Source organism: Planococcus citri, chromosome 3 (assembly GCF_950023065.1).
Source record: "Planococcus citri chromosome 3, ihPlaCitr1.1, whole genome shotgun sequence".
Classification (NCBI taxonomy): domain Eukaryota; kingdom Metazoa; phylum Arthropoda; class Insecta; order Hemiptera; family Pseudococcidae; genus Planococcus; species Planococcus citri.
The window spans coordinates 27215756-27232569 of record NC_088679.1 but is presented as its reverse complement, the minus strand read 5'-3'; the positions used below and the strand labels follow the sequence as shown (position 1 = coordinate 27232569).

General features: G+C 34.5%; 2 protein-coding genes across 2 annotated transcripts in view; both read left to right on the top strand.

Moving 5' to 3' along the window:
• The window catches only part of LOC135838569 (protein starmaker-like), a 125952-nt gene that overhangs the window by 67565 nt on the left and 41573 nt on the right, over positions 1–16814 (top strand). The gene's annotated exons all lie outside the window — the stretch shown is intronic.
• LOC135838557 (zinc finger protein 737-like) lies at positions 192–3578 on the top strand. Its single transcript, XM_065354234.1, has 7 exons — positions 192–413; positions 495–574; positions 656–767; positions 837–1357; positions 1431–1572; positions 1644–2179; positions 2258–3578. The coding sequence occupies exons 2-7, from the start codon at positions 554–556 to the stop codon at positions 2930–2932; spliced, it is 2007 nt and encodes a 668-aa protein (XP_065210306.1). The 5' UTR covers positions 192–413; positions 495–553; the 3' UTR covers positions 2933–3578.

The window sequence follows — 16814 nt, the reverse complement described above, 5'->3', positions numbered from 1 at the left end:
AAATAATTAATTGGAAGGCTTCATAAAATCGAAGTAATAAAGCTTCAAAGCTCCATCTTTTCGCTAAAATACATTATTTTTCTTGAAAAGACGACCGTTCCTCTTGACATTCACCACACCGTGAACTATAAGTTATCATGTGTTCAAAATAGCATCCATGATGTAAATAAATGTGGGCGAGGAACGAGGCGAGGAGTAAATGATAAAAAATATTTCTCAATAATTTAATAATATTTTTTGTAATTTTTATTTTAGTTTAATAATGTTTTAATTTAAATTATGTAGTTTTGTGCTTCATTAAATTATGTTCAAAAATACTACTACATTCTCACTACAATTCGTTGAGGTTGAAAAGTGTTATGGAGTCTCTTGGTGACGTCGCGTAATAAAATACAACGGACCAAAACTCAAAAGTAAGTTGATAATTAGCTTCAATAAGTAATAGGTACTTATTCATCATGTCATCTGTTAAATATTTTTTTTCCTGTTTACAGATTGCAACTCTGATACAAATATAGATTGATTCCTGCTGGCGTTTATCTTCGCAGCAGCAATGGACCAAATCAAATCTCAAGTAAGTGAACAGAAACACTCATTTTTTTAAAACTCCTTTTTCCGTATTATTTTAATTATCTTGATTTTAATACTAATTTAGATCATCACCGTCGTTAACACGGTTGATAAATTGAACATCCAAGAACGCTTAGAAGCAGTCAGCTACTTGCAAAAGATCACCGAAGCCTACAAAAGCAAATCATTATGTTCAGGTATGACTTGAAACACAAATCTTGAATTATTTGTGCAGTAATCTGAATCAGTCCCTTTTCAATTTTCAGATATTAATTTAGATTCATCTGCGAGCGCCGAATCGAGTAAAACTCCTAATAAGAACTACAAACACAAATGTCGTAATCATTTGTGCTTCGCGAATAACGTAAAACATTTGAAGAAAATCGTGTGTTTCAAATGCGACAAACGTTTAGAAAGCGAGTTTCAATTATTCGATCATTCTCAGACACATTTAGATTATCCGTTATCGTGCTTACTATGTCGGTGTATATTTCGTAACGTCGAAGATTACAGTAGTCATAAAGCGACCGATTGTCACCAAAAAAAAGGTCGATACGTGTGCAGAGTTTGTCATCGTTCGTTTCCTACGAAGAAGACTTTCCAGTCGCATTCTTTAGATAACCATGGAATGAAATTGTACGATAATTGGTACGGATGTAAGTTATGCCAAGAGATGTTCGAGCAGAAAAAATTACTCTATCAGCATTATAAAGAGGTGCATTCGAAGATGAAATGTCAGTTAGAGAAGAATGGCGCCAAGGTTGCTAATTCGAGAATGGATTCTCAAGTAAAGTGGACGATTTCTGTTTTATTTCAAAACGATTTAATCGGCTTTACTGATCAAATGTGATTTTTTTTAGAGTAAAGAGAAATCACTGATGAATGGGAACGAAATGTCAAACGATGAAGATGCAGAAGACGTGGAAAAATTCCAGTGTGTTCATTGTAATAGAACTTTCGAAAAGAAATCTACGCTTAGCGTTCACGTTAAACGTCATTTACGTAAGCTATTAATTTTTTTAATTGTTTTTTTGTTTTTGTTAAATGTCTTAAATTAATTTTTATGTGTGCAGGAGATTCCGAATACGTATGTAAAGTATGTAAGAAAACGTTCACCGTGTATCGTTACTACAAACGTCATCTTCAAAGCGTCTCGCACCAAACCAAAAGTGGCGAAGATAAACCGATATTAAAATGTGATATTTGCAAGAAACTATTCTCCAGTCGCGACTCGTTATCTCGACACCAACTCAGGACACATTTCACCGGTGATAAAAGACTGAAATGCCCGTTATGTGATTTTAAAACAGCTTTGGCGACTAGTTTAAGCAGACATGTCAACTTACATACAGATAATAGGAAATTCATTTGTGAACAGTGCGGTTCGTGTTTTCATACGTTGTCTGCCTTAAATGACCACACGGTTTATGTGCACTCGAACGAACGTAACTACAGTTGCGAAATATGTGGCCAGAGGTTCAAGCTGAAGAGCGGATTAAATCGTCATTTCAAAACGCATTCCAACGAGAAAGAATTCAAATGTTTTTGCGGACAAGTTTACAAGTTTCGTACGAATTTAAGGAGACATTTGTTGACCGCTCATAAAATAGTTAGTATTTTTGAGGTATTTTGTTTCTTCTGCGAATGGAAACGAGTTTAATTTTCTTTAATTTTCTTCTTGTTGTAGACTGGCAAAAAGAATAACGTAACTCGAGTTACAACCGAAGAAGAAGGCTACGCTCTGAACTCGCCAAAAGTAGTCAAGCAACAGAAACATAAACAAACGAAAGATATCGTCGACACAACGAATCAACTGGACGAATTTGACATCAACTCGTTGAGCGGATTAACGGATGTAGATTTATTATGCGCCGATGAGGTGCTCTGCGACACGTATAGCTTTTCGAAATCATCCGCTGGAAATGCAGAATCTCAGGAAAGTCTGAATTCCATCCTGGCTCCGGCTCAGGTAGTCGATCACGTACTGCAACAAGCCACCGAGCCTTCATCGTTACAAAAATCATCCATAATGGATACAAAACAGTACGACATGATGGCCCAAGCATCAACGACTAATTACGTCGATAGTAATTTACCGCCGATGAATTTCCGGTCGTTTTCCTGTCGTCAGTACTTGCCGCAGAATTTCGGCGATGTTCTGAATGCCGAGTACGTTTCGCAAATGGCTTCTACGAGTAGTAAATTCGATAATCAGTACCTCGATGCTTCGTTCGAAGATTCAAGTGGCATGATGGTTAACGCGTGTAATCGTCAATACGCTTCTAATTATTTATCGGTGCCTGAAATACCAGTCGAAGATGAGAATGCGTTTTCGTACAGTAAATGGTTGAATGAAATTTAAGAATCAAATGCTTCATCTACTTATGATTAATGGAAAGGTACCCGAGCAAAAGTTATTCTATCGATGGAAATCGTATCTACAGTATTAATGGATTATTTACCTGAATTTCCGGTGATGAAATGGCTGGCCAATTCGTGAAAGGAAAAGTATACAGAAATTGACGTCGTTCGACTGCCACATCAATTTTTGCGATCCCCATGTTAGAAATTACGATAGTTCGATGCGAAATGACATAATTTTATTTCACGTTTTCGACGTGTGTACCAACTACCAACAGTTGTTTGAACAAATGGTGCAGCTTTGACGATACCTAATTAAGTATTTACAATCGAATCGCAAATTTTGCTTCGAAGGGTGACAGGAGGGAGGGGGGGGGGTGAACTCGTATATACGATTTTTACCTCACGAATTATGAGACTCCTCGCGAATTTCGAATTTTCTAGAGTTTTTTATAGCGATTACTGATTTTGTTTCATGTTTATCGAAGTTGGTTGTAATAACGATGCTAAAGATCGAAATAATGTTTTACCAGTGAATTAATCGCGTTTCGATTTTACTTTTTCGTGAATGATTTTGCGTTATTTTAAATACCTATTTGTGATATTATTGTGTACTTTTTGAGCAAAGTAAATCTCGCTTATATCGATTTTTTTTTTCAAATTCTTTGATAAAATATAACTCTCAAGATAAAAAATTTCGTACGTCTCCTTAAAAACAAAATCTATGTCGATCGGAAAGTTTTTGAATTTTTTTTAAATTTTATTTTCTCACTTCTTTCAGGATTTCGTCGAGAAAATTCAAATATTCTTACGAAAATGGTTTTTGAGCTCAAAATTGAATACTGGTTTTTTGGAAGTTTTGAGAAAAGTATCAATCGACCTTTTAAAATAGGTTTAACATTTCGACAGAAACTGAAAATTACCAAACATTTTATTTTTTGATGATTTGAGGTCAAAATTGCAGCATAATTTTTGAGCTTTTTTAAACAGATGTTTTCGACCTATCGAAATGAGTTAGGATTTTGCTATAAATTCAAATATTTTAATGAAAATGACTTCTGAGCATTTTTGAAGAATTTTGAGTTGGAAAAATGATTTTTTGAAATTTTGAGATCAGGGCCATTCGCCCTATTAAAGGTTGAAATTTCGGCAGCAAATTCAGAATAACCGTCAAAACATTTTTGAAGCATTTAGAGCTTGAAATTTGTTTTAAATTTTTTGGATAGGTATCATGCAACCTATCAAAATGGGTTAAAATTTAACAAGAATTTCAATTTGTATATTAGTTAAAATAATTTTTTCGAAAAAATTTTAAGCCTGAAATTCCGATATGATTTTTGGTACGTTTTTTTGAAAAAGATGTCAATACAACCTATATCAAAATGTGCTTAAATTTGACGAGAAATTCACATGTTTCAATGCAATTTTTTTGAGTATTTTTGAAAAATTTTGAACTCAAATTTATGAGGGTGTGACTTTTGGAATTTTTGAAAATCGTGCTCAAATTTTTTTGGAGGGTTCTTAAAGAATTTTAACTCAAAATTGAATGATTGTCATGCACAATTGCACACGTGATGAAATTTGACAAAAAATTCTTGATTTTTCAATGACATTTTTTTTAGCATTTTTGAAAGATTTTTAAGTTTATTATTGGGATATGACTTTTGATATTTTTGAAAGAAGTGTCACTGTTACCTATTCCAATTGGTTGGAGTTTCGCGAGAAATTCAAATATTTTTACGAACATTTTTTTTTTTGTGTATTCTTGAAGAATTTCGAGCCCAAAATTGTAACCTTATTTTTGAGGTTTATGAAAAAAGTGTCATGCGATCCATCAAAATTAGTTAAAATGTCGTCAGAAATCTAGAATATCTATCAAAACTTCTATCGAGGATTTTTGAAAAAATTTTACCACTAAATTGGAGCACGATTTTTGAGGGTTTCGAAAAATATTTCAAGCAACCAATCAGAATGGGTTAAAATTTGGCGAAAAACACCTTTTTCGAAGATTCTGAAATGATATCTCAATTTTGCACTCAAAATTCATCACAAAAGCTCAAAAAATATTCTCCTTGTTGAATATTTAAATTTTTCGTGGAATTTTAACCTATTTCGGTTGGTTACAAGTTCACTTTCTGAGTGAGAGAAGTTCTTCAGTAGGTACTAATTGTAAAAAATTGTTTGGGCCCGAGAGACATTGGACATTGGGAACTTTTAAGGTTCATCCCCCTATTGTGCCATCCAAAATGCATTTTTTCTGGCATTATAAAGATCCATATTTATTTACTCAATGCTAACTGAATTTTTTGACCCGAAAAAATGCCAGCTAAATTCGATTTCTAGAGCACTTTTTGCCTGTTGGATTGTGAGCTATACAGACTACAATTTTCTCCTATTTTCCTACCCTATTGAATTTGCTACCTACACATTTCCCTTTATAGCTACCGCCTTTACCTATTTGTGTTCTTTGAAGTTTTAATGACAATTTAAGCGTACTACAGTATTAGTTTCCTCTCAACTCTCAATATTTCGAAATAATTAGAAAAAATTAACGAGACATTTCCTCACTCAAGCTTCACCTACTTGTACAATTAACATCGTTAAATTATCCTGCACGCGCGTTGCCAAATTTCCAGCAGAATTTGCTCGTGTTTAAAATAAAATTCTGAACATTACAGCGGAGCACTTTGGTGATCATACAATCCAGAAATTACTATGCGTCATGATGAAAACACCGCTCGTTGCATTATTTCTCCATTACTTCGAATTCTGCAATTTTTCGGATTGAACAGATGCGTCGTCGATTCAGGCCAAACATGTCCCTATCGAACTTGTTACTTATTCGGCGTGCTTTCTTATATAATTATTCAATATCTTAAAAACTCGATAGATTTTATTCTTTATCGTAAAATCGATCAAGTCGAATTCTTGAAAATCATCACAGCCTCGATACTTTTCGGTTCCGAAACACTGGGTGCGATATGTTCAATATTCGTAAGTTATTCTCGACACGAAGAGATATTCAAAGTGATCGGTAAATTATTAAAAATCGATACGAGTTGGATATCGATCGGTGTTCGAGTTCAGTATTCGAAAAATCGTAGCTCTATTCGTACTTGGAAATTTTTATCGTTTTTATTCGGCTGTATGGTATTAGATTTTATTATTTTTTACATCTACGAACCGTATAAAGTTCGAACGATAATAATGATGCGGTATTCGGCTCGAATCGTGTCGTGGATCAATGCTTGGTATTTTTTAGTCATCTTGAGAATCGTACGAAATCATTTTAAAATGGTCAACGATCAGTTGGAAGTAATGGCTGTGACGATAGAGAAGAATGTATTCTTCCAAGATGTCGTTACCAGGGTGCAAATGTTGTACAAGATTCATCACGTATTGAGAAAAATATGTCGTCTGCATAATTCTCTGTTCGGGGCTCAAATGAATTTTTTGAGCGTTTTTTTCATATCGATTACTACCTCGTATTTGTATTTTTTATTCGTTAAGAATATTCGACATTTTAATCATACAGATAGGGGGACGCCGATTGGGGCCTCGTATGTGTATTTGTGTGTTTGGATTATTGTGTACTTCGCTTTATGTTGCAGTATTTTGAATTCCATTCAGAGTACGGTGGACGAGGTGAGCAATTTTTGTGTGATTTTTCTTTTGCCGAGTGGTTTTGATAGCTTTGTAGATTGACGTGTTGTCGTGATTTTTGGATGAATTGGTCTGTGGGTTGGTAATTTTGCAGCATAAATAATCCAGTAGGGTTTTTGTAGATATGAGTTCAAAAAATCAAAAAAGATGTACTTTGGATTTTCGCAGTTGCTCAATTGGAAAAATTCTAAAAATCATTCCCAGATTTCATGCTAAAAATTCTTCAAAAATGCTCAAGAAACTTTTTCGTCAAAATGATTGAATTTCTTGCTCAACTTCAAGGACACAATATAAACTGCTGTAAGTAATAAGTACCTATCATAATAATTTATTCAATTGTACAAACGCCTGAAAAATAGGTAAAAAGACAACAGTTTTTCGTTCAATACTTTTGGTAAACAAATATGTAATTAAGAAGAAGGGTAGGTAGGTACCTATCAAATGGTAGTACGTACTCATCAAGTACTTATCCGGACGAGCTACGATAACAATTTACTCATTTAACAAATAATAACCACCCCATTGCAGAGTAGTTCGAGTTGATTCGCGATGCTTACAAAATGACGAAAAATTTATACGTAATTTTACTTCCATTTTTAAACCTGCTACGAACAGTTGGTTTGAACATATTTCAGAAAAATTCGTTGCAACGATCTAGAAAATGGCCTTATTACACAATTTTCCTGATGTTTTATCTCGTAACGCAGTATTGTTTAAATCTGCCCAACGTACTGAGAATGATTAACAAAAGGGATTCTGAATTTTCAATGTTCCTTTGCCTATCGATAGGTACTCTGTCGGAAACGCTCGTCGCATTTTTCTCCTTACTCGCCACCCTGAAAACGTGCGATAAGAAGAGGATCATCATTGAAAAATTATTCAAAATTCAGAACAAACTGGTTTTATTGGACATGGAACTGGAATTTTCGAAATTCGCTTGGCACTCGCGTATTTTAATATTTCTCGGTATCGTAATATCGCTTATTTTAAGCGACGTAACTTTTTTCGCGATTTATAATCCGCACAATTTACGAGTTTTTATAATGCTATGGTATTCGGCCAGATTAATATCGTGGTTAGATATTTTTTATTTTTTAACAATTCTGAAAATTATCGCGATGTATTTTAAACGTATCAACGATGAGATTTTATCGAAGAATTTTAGAGTACATTTTGCGAGAAATGATTTTTCTAAAATGAAACAATTGATTAAATTGCATAAGTGTTTGAGAAATGTTTGCAAAATTCATAATGACGTGTACAGCTTGCAATTGCTGTGGTTGGTTTATTTTCTGATATTCGTCACTACCGGTTCGGTGTATTTTATTATCGCGTTGAGTTTAGTTCAATCTGCTTTCATGGGTAATTTTCCGGCTACTCCTTCGTGCTATTATGCTGGTTTCTGGAACGTGCTGTTTTATTTATTTGGTTATGTCGTGTTGAGAGTCACTACCGGTGTTATGAAAGAGGTATGATGATCATATTTATCGAAGGGTTGTTTCATGATTTTGATGATAATCATTTATGATTTTTGAAAGTAGGTAGTGAAGTACCTAGACCTACCTAGTACCTTACCTACATATTAGGCTATAGTATATAATACAGTTGAGCTAAGTATTTGAAAAGAAATGTGTATATTGTGCACCTACTGAGTGATATGTAGAAGGGTGGCCAAACTCAGCCCTCTTTGTGGCTAGCTATCTTGAAGAGGGACTATAATTTTATGAAATTAGATTAAAAACTGCGTTAAAAAATGACAAAAATTGACTTTTTGTAGCTTCTAAAGAGTGAAGAGAGGTTGAAAAGTCGAAATCACTGAAAAGCTTTCCAAAATATACAGATTCCAAATTCAAGTTTCTCATTATCAGGTGAATTTGAAAAGGCTGGGGCCATAAAATAACTGCTCCTTTCAAGATCGTCTGTCCACACAGTCACTTTGCTGTCAAGCCTCTCAAGGTCATCAACATGTCTTTTTACCCTCCCAGAGTTATAGTTGTCTGCGTGTCTGGCCTCTCAAGGTTGTCTGTCTGTTTCACTTCCTGAGGTCATTGACCCGTATGTCTGGACCTTAAAGTCACTAATCTACCTGCCTAGCTTTCCAAGGTCGTTTCTCTATCTGTCCAGCCTCTGAAGGTCATTGACCAGTCAGTATGGCTTCTTAAGGTCATTGGTCTGTTTGTCTGTCTGTCAGTGCGGCCTGTTAAGGTTATTGACCTTCCTGTGTAGCCTCTCAAGGTTGTCCGTGTGCCTGTCTGGCCTCTTAAGGTGATTGACCTGTCTGTCTGGTTTCCTGGGGTTGTCTGCCTACCTGCCTGCCTGGTCTCTCAAGGTCATTGACCCATATGTTCGGCTTCTAAGGTCGTCTACCTTTCTGTCTGGCCATCAATGCTCATTCACCCATCTGTCTGACCTTTAAAGGTCGTCTGTCTGCCTGTCTAGCCTCTCAAGGTCATTAAAGGGAATTAATCTAACATCTCAAAGTCACTGACCTACCTGTCATTTCTCTCAAAATTGTCTACATGCCCGTCTGCTTCCCAAGTAAGCTTTTGTTATCACTTTTAGTGAGTGAGTTAAATTTATTTGGGGTTTTGGGAAGTTGACTTATTAAAATAAAAATATGCCTACAATATTATATCTAAACCCACTTTTAAAAATTAAAATAATGATAAAAGTATTGTTGTAGGGTGACATAAAATTTATGTTACTGTTGAAAATTTTAAAGATGACTAACATAAGGTACTATAACCCCGGGTATGCCATACTCCCATTTTGTTCTTTACTTTTAAAAATTCAAAAAATTGTTGTTTTAAAAAATTGTTGTTTTGCAATTTTAAGGTTTTTATGACCAAATTTCTGGCATAGAATGAAAGTAATGATTGAATTAGAGCACTTCCTTTGAATTTCACACAATTTCAAACTATTTTTAACCCAAAAATGAAGTGATATGAAAAATGACTGAAATTCAAAAAAATTAAATGTACTCCAATTGAGACACGTAGCATACCATTGGAAAGCTCGTTCAATTCTCTTTCAAAAATGTTATTATGAAAAAGTTGGAAAAGTGCACAGTTTTGAAGATATAAGCGATCAAAGTTTACTGAATTCCCATTTATACCGCAATGCTAAGTTTGTCAAACCAGAAACAAAATGGCCGTCTGACATACCTGGTTTTGTAGTATTACCCTAAGATGACTTGAGGATGGATCGAATAATTTGAATATGAGTTGAAGTAAGATTCTTTAGTTTGGGCGCCATTTTGTGATGACAGAAAACCGGATTTGTTAAATTGAGAACTTCGAATATTTAATTTGAAAATGTTTTAATTGAATTTAAAGCACACAATTATACAAAAGTTTTTGGTTCATGATTAAGTTCAACACAATAAAGTTATGGAATAATTCGCAAGTACTATATGTAGCACAATAACTTGTAGGTACCTACAAGTAAGTAAGTCAGCAAAGTAAGCAAACAGAGCTGAAGTTGAACTGATCATTTAGCTTACTCAAAGCTCAGTATTTATTGGGAAAAGGTTGCATTGTAAGATTGTGGAATTTTACAGTAAAAGAGCGCTTCACTTTTTATGAATTGAATTCCAAAGGAGAACTTTAGTGGTCGCTTGTTTTTAGGTATAGGAAGGTATAGGGAATTTAACATGTCGCTTGTTTTTTAGTGTATAGGGTCTTATGGATATGGATTTAAGAAGCAGCTCCCTTTTTTTAGGTAGGTAAATCAACGGATGTGTAGGTATTTATAACAAGTAGCTCTATATTTGTATAGAAATGTACTATTTCAAGCAGCTTGTTTTTATAAGGAGGAATAAAGTACTGGAAAAAAGTGGCAACACAGATAACTCAGTTTATGAAGGAATGGTATAATAAGAGGCAGCTCTTTCTTATGCATAGATTAAAATTATTGGAAAGAAGTGATGAAACAGAAATGCAGAAGCTTTTTATGTGTTAGGGTAAAATTGTTTGAAAAAAGTGAGAATACTAATGTGGAAGATTTTTTGTCATTACACAAGGTTGCCTGTCTGCCTTTCTAGTTACTCAAGGTCATTAAAGAGTAATTCTCTAACATGCTCTATTAACAGCTCTATCGATGCTCTATCCTTTAACATAACTATTGCTGATTTTGGCTGCAGTCCTACTCCTACCAAAACAGTTTTTTTAAAGGTGGAGAAGGGAGCTGCTCTAATGACCGGACTGGGTGCTCTAACTTGCTCCAACGATGCTCTACCCCTTCAATGGGCCCCCCTCGCCTCCTGAAACTGGTAGGGACGGAAAATTTTATGTATAAAGGACAGCTAAAATTTAGAATTCTAAATTGAAATTGAAAAAAAATCAAAAAACTCTGAAAATAGCATCAAAAACTGAAAACGAACCTGGTAACTCTGAAAATAACGTTTAAATCAAAAACTAAAAATGAAATGAAAATCTCTGAAAATTTGGTCAAAAGTTCAAAATGAGTCTGAAAGTGAAAGTAAAAACGAAAATTCTGAAAATGAAATGTACAAACCGAAAACAAAACAGAAAATTCTAGAAAAAATTCATTGCTCTTGTTTAATCGATTACTCTCATTTTTTAAAGCTACAAGTAGAATAAGATAAGGATCCATATGATTATATGTACCATCTTGTTTTGAGGTTCAATTTTGATCTCAGTGGAGAAACAAGACGTACGCCAGTAGTATTTTTGGGGACCCAAATTTGTTAAAAAATTTTAAAATACTAAAGCGTTCAGTAGGCTGCTACAGCCCTGGGAATCTTTTACTTAAAATATCTACTAGTTGAAGGTAAATAGGTTTTTGAGTATCTTAGCGTTCTGATTATCTCTTATTTCCTAATTGCAATTTTCAATTTTTCAAGGAATTTCTTTTTTTGAGAAGTTTTGGTCTGAAAAATACATTTTTCTCTCGTGGCAAAAACGAGATTGAAAATATGATGAAAAATAGCAAATTTGTATTGTTGCAGCTGCTTATAAGCAGGTTTTGAGATCGGTGGCTCATTTTATTGAAAAATTTGTGCCTCAGAATACACAAATTGTTCGTCGAAACTCGAAAAATTCCCAAATTTGAATTTGACATAAAACATTACCTTGTAAAACAAATTATGAAAAAGATCATTGAGGGTAATTTTCATATAGGTCTCTTTATGCCTACTTCAATATTTCATAACCTAAAACTCCAAAAAATGAAGTGAATAGTCAAAAGGGTTACCTGCTACTATTATAGTTGACGTTTTTTAAACATACTGAAGAGTAATTAAAAACACACACTCACTCACTCTCGATAATTTGACTAACAAATAAAATTGCGTAGGTACCTACCTATTCATTATAAAGTAGAAGTAATTCGCGACGTTGACAAAATGACGAAAAATTTACGCGTTATTTTATTTCCCTTTTTAAGCATGATGCGAATCGTCGGCCTGAATGTATTCCGCATTAATTCCCTGCAAAAATCCACTCGTTGGTCATTTTATACGATAATATTAATGATTAATTTATTCACCCAATATTATCTAAACATTCCCGACGTGATGAAATCTATCAATAAAAGAGATTCGGAATTTTCCGCTTTCCTCAGCTTAGCAACTGCAAGTTTATCGGAATTACTAGTGGCATTTTTTTCACTACTTACGACGCTGAGGGCGTGCGATAAAAAGAAAACCATCATAAAAAAATTATTCAAAATCGAAGATAAATTGTATTTGTTGAACGCGAGCGTCGATTATTCAAAATTTAAATGGTATTCGCGTATTTTCACCTTCTCTAGCGCCATGATTTTGTTCATTGTAGGGGAGTATATTTTTTTCGACATTTATGATCCGCGTCGTGTGGTTAGTTTGGTGGTGTTGAGGTATTCGGCCAGGTTGATATCGTGGTTTGATATTTTTTATTTTTTAATCATATTGAAAATTATCGGTTTACATTTCAAACGAATAAATAAGGAGATTTTAACCAAGAGGTATCGATTCAATTGCAGGAGAGATAGTTTTTCAAAAATTAGAAAACTGGTTAAAATACACAAGTCTTTGAGAAACGTATGTAAAGTTCATAACGAAGTGTATAGCTGGCAGTTATTATGGTTGGTTTTTTTCCTAATATTTATGACCACTGGCGCGGTGTATTTTATTATAGCATTTTGTCTGATTCGGTATCTTTTCGATAATAATATGCCAGTGCTTCCTGCATGTGCTTACCTGGCATTTTGGAACGCCCTGTATTATCTATTCGGATACTTATTGCTGAAAGTAACCACCAGTGTTACCGAAGAGGTAAAGTAATTTATTTCTTGTATTTAAAAGAGGTTTATGTTACATAGGTATGTAAGGTATATGCACAATATTTTGAAATGATTTGTTTGTCTAAAATGTCCTCTTGGAGTAGTTTAATGGAACTTTGGTACGAAATTGGATTCATATTGTAGGTACCCTTTATACCTCTGTTTAGCCCCCGCACCATTTTAACACTGTTTTCAAACTCAGTCGAGTGATTCATTGTTTTGATGTTACACTTCTTCCTCAGTTCAACCCCCCCCCTTTTGACTTGAAAAATGGAAAGAAACTAGCCTAATGGCCTATCACAATGGGTTAAAATTTTAGTCTGAGACCAGAAATGGCGATAGTTTTTATGCTACACATTTACTTTGTTTTAGCCCCTTTCCAGCTCAAATGTGACTTTGAATTTTTTGTTTTCAAAACTGAAGAAATGTACCTTTAAAGTAATGGGCTGAGGGGAATCGAAAGAGTCCTCAAAAAATATCAATAGCTAAAATTTATTTTTTAAAAAATCAAAATTTCAGCAAATTGACATAGAAAGCTAAAGTTTGATTTATACCTTATCTTTGGCCTTCCTGGTCGATTGGTGACGGTTTCAAACTGTTCTGGAGCCTCCGACGGATTTTCGGTTTCTCCAGTTTTCGAAAAAACGCTGTAAATAGGATGAAAATGAAATTCAGAACCTATAAACTCGAATGTACATACCATATCTGCGACCCTTTCGATCGATTTATGCACGTATTATCAAAATCCTTTTGTGCCGGTTCAAATCCCAAATTTTCTCCAGTGGTTATTTTTTTTTCAATGCAAAAATCAGCATTCGTAAACGTATGAACAAAAAAGTCTGAAATTTGGTTTGTAGGGGAGATTGTTGTACCAGGGACCGATTTTTCGTTTTTTGGGAATGGACTCCACCCATTAATTATTTTTGAAAATGTGAATAGGGTGCATCAAAGAATGGTCTTTTACCAAAAAAACGAGATATTCACATTTGTTCAAAACTCATTCCCCTCCCCTCCAGAATTTTTTGAAAAAGTCACTTTTTTTTGGTCCATGGTACAACGGGTCGTGTACCAAGGACCAAAAGGAAATTTACCCTGGAAAATGCCTAAAAGTTGGCCGTGAAGGCATAAAGTTCACGTATGGATCATAGACATTCATTATACATATTTACTTTTTACAATAAGATCATATAAAATTTTGCAGAATTTTTTTAAAAAAAATTTCATAAGTTTGTCATGTTGTACCACGGACCATAGATTTTTCCTCAAATTTCCACCAATTTCAAATAAATTTTGAAACGTTTTCAGATGCTACAATGTAAAAACTGTGTAAAGGGCATCCTGGCATCTGAAAAAGTATCTAAATTCGTGAAAATTGGATGAAAAAATTGCGGTCCGTGGTACACGATGAAATTTGGTCCCAGGTACAAGACCTCCCAAAATTTAGAAAAAAATTTCTACAAAATTTCACACAATATTTTTCCAAAAAGTGAATATGTGTACTTACACTTGGATGGTGTAGCTACACGTTGCACTAATTGCTTTGACAAATTTCAAATAAACAACAGGTCAAAATGAGTTCACAAAACATGGCAAAATGTAATTTTTCGTTTTAAAACGTGATAATCGTGTGCAACATTTTCAAATGAAAACCTTATTGCCTATAGTTCATTTTGTGGCATACCCTAGTGATGCTTTAAAACGTAGTGGGGTCCGAATTCCGCAAGTGGCGTTAGTGAGGGAAAGGTCCCTGGTACAACAGGTCCGGGGTACAACAATCTCCCCTATCCTGTTTTAGACTTCCCGAGTTGATTGGTGACATATTCGCACTGTCCTGAAGCCTCCAGCAGATTTTGAAAATATGAGCCTAAATTGCTCGAATAGGTCGCAAGAATAGTAACTCTGAGTTGATATAGAAGCTGAATTTCATTTTCACCCCATTTACAGCATTTTGTTGAAAACTGGAGAAATTGAACATTTGTTGGAGGCTCCAGAACCGTTTGAAACCATCACCAATAAACTCGGAATGTTGAAAACTGGGTATGTAAACCAAATGTTAGCTGTCTATGTTAATTTGCTAAAATTGTGATTTAAATTTAACGTTGGGCGCCAATGTAGCGATAAACACTGATTCTGACTTACTCTTCCACAAATGGATTGGAGTAAGCTCGCATCCACCCTTCCTTTCTAATTTTAAAGTTTTTGTACCTAGATACCTACGAGTATAATAAATTTGATCTCGTTTGTTTTTTTGACGAGAAATGAGCGGGTGAGTTGAAACGCTTTCGAAAGTGCTATGAAAAAGTAGTGTTTTTTTAAAAGAAAAAGAAACTTTCAGATGAAGCTGGCAGCTTTTATTGTTTCATTTTGAGGACCACTGTCGACATGAACGAGATAAAGTGCGTTTTTTGTCCCAAAATTGAAAAAAAATCCTTGAAATTGTTAACTGTGTGGGTGAGCAATAATTATGTACACTCGTACTCAGGGATCAGGGGATCCTCCATCTTGGTCGTACCTAAAAATAGCATTTTTCTCACATTAAGTGGGTAAAAATTAGGTTCGGGGTTAATAATTCATCATTTAGATTTCTTCGCGAGTTGGTGCGATTTTTGGACGATTCAAGGGAATTCTAAACACCTTAGAAGCCTCAACTTTCCGTTCGGGTACCTAGAATTTTTTTGGAAGTCACTCTCATACACTTAGTTCAGAGATGTCCTTGCAAAGACATACACATACTTTCATTATGAGTAGGCCTAATTCATCAATCAACAACCTACCAAATTACTAGGTGGCATTTTCAGTAAAATACATAAACATGTTGAAGAGTAATTAACAAGACACATTTACTTACTCACTCACCGCAATAGGGATTTGACAAGACAACTGTCGCGCTCTAGGAAATTGTAGCCACAAACGCCGGAACTAACGTAAGGTCCTGTTATTATCAGCAATTTTCGGAAATTTTGACAACATAACATTCCAATGTTTGCACCGGGACCTTTCGCCAGCCAATCAGAAACAAGGCGACACTAGCGCGGCGCACCTCTGTCAAGTTCCTATTCGCCTAACAAATAAAATGTTGTTTTTATTATAAACTAAAGTAAAAGTGGTTCGCGACGTTGCTAAAATGACAAAAAATTTACGCGTTATTTTATTTCCATTTTTAAACATGATGCGAATCGTCGGTCTAAATATATTTCGTATCGATTCTCTTCAAAAATCGAATGTATGGCCATTTTATACAACAGTATTACTGATAAATTTAATCACCCAATATTGTTTAAATATTCCCGACTTGATAAATTCAATTCGAAGAAGAGATTCGGAATTTTCTGCTTTCCTCAGCGCAGCGTGTTCAACTTTATCGGAATTACTCGTGGCATTTTTCTCACTTCTTACCACTCTGAGAGCATACGATGAAAAGAAAAACATTATTGAGAAATTATTTAAAATCGAAGAAAAACTGTATTTGTTGAACGCGAGGATCGAATACTCTAAAATTATGTGGTATTCGCGTATTTTTGCTTTCTCCGGTGTAATGATTGTATTAATTACGATAGATTATATTTTTTTCAATATCTACGATCCACGTCGTGTTATAGCATTGATAGTATTAAGGTATTCGGCTAGGTTAATATCGTGGTTCGATATATTTTATTTTTTAATGATTTCGAAAATAATCGGTCTGCATTTCAAAAGAATTAATAGGGAGGTATTCGTAATAGTTCAAAAATATCGATTCGGGTTTCGACGTAGGGATGGTTTTTTAAAGGTTAGAAAATTAATCAAAATACATAAGTCGTTGAGGAATGTGTGTAAAGATCATAACGATATGTACGGATTGCAAGTACTTTGGTTGACTTTTTTTCTGCTATTTATGACAACTGGTTCGGTTTATTTTATCATTGCGTACTTCCTCATTGGGTATTTGTTCGATAATA

What these genes read in the sequence shown, in the direction of transcription:
- LOC135838557 (XM_065354234.1), top strand. Translation starts at nt 554, where the DNA reads ATGGACCAAATCAAATCTCAA. An exon ending in AAGCAAATCATTATGTTCAG is followed by an intron (nt 768 to 836) that starts GTATGACTTGAA and finishes TTCAATTTTCAG; the next exon opens with ATATTAATTTAGATTCATCT. An exon ending in TGTTGACCGCTCATAAAATA is followed by an intron (nt 2,180 to 2,257) that starts GTTAGTATTTTT and finishes TTCTTGTTGTAG; the next exon opens with ACTGGCAAAAAGAATAACGT.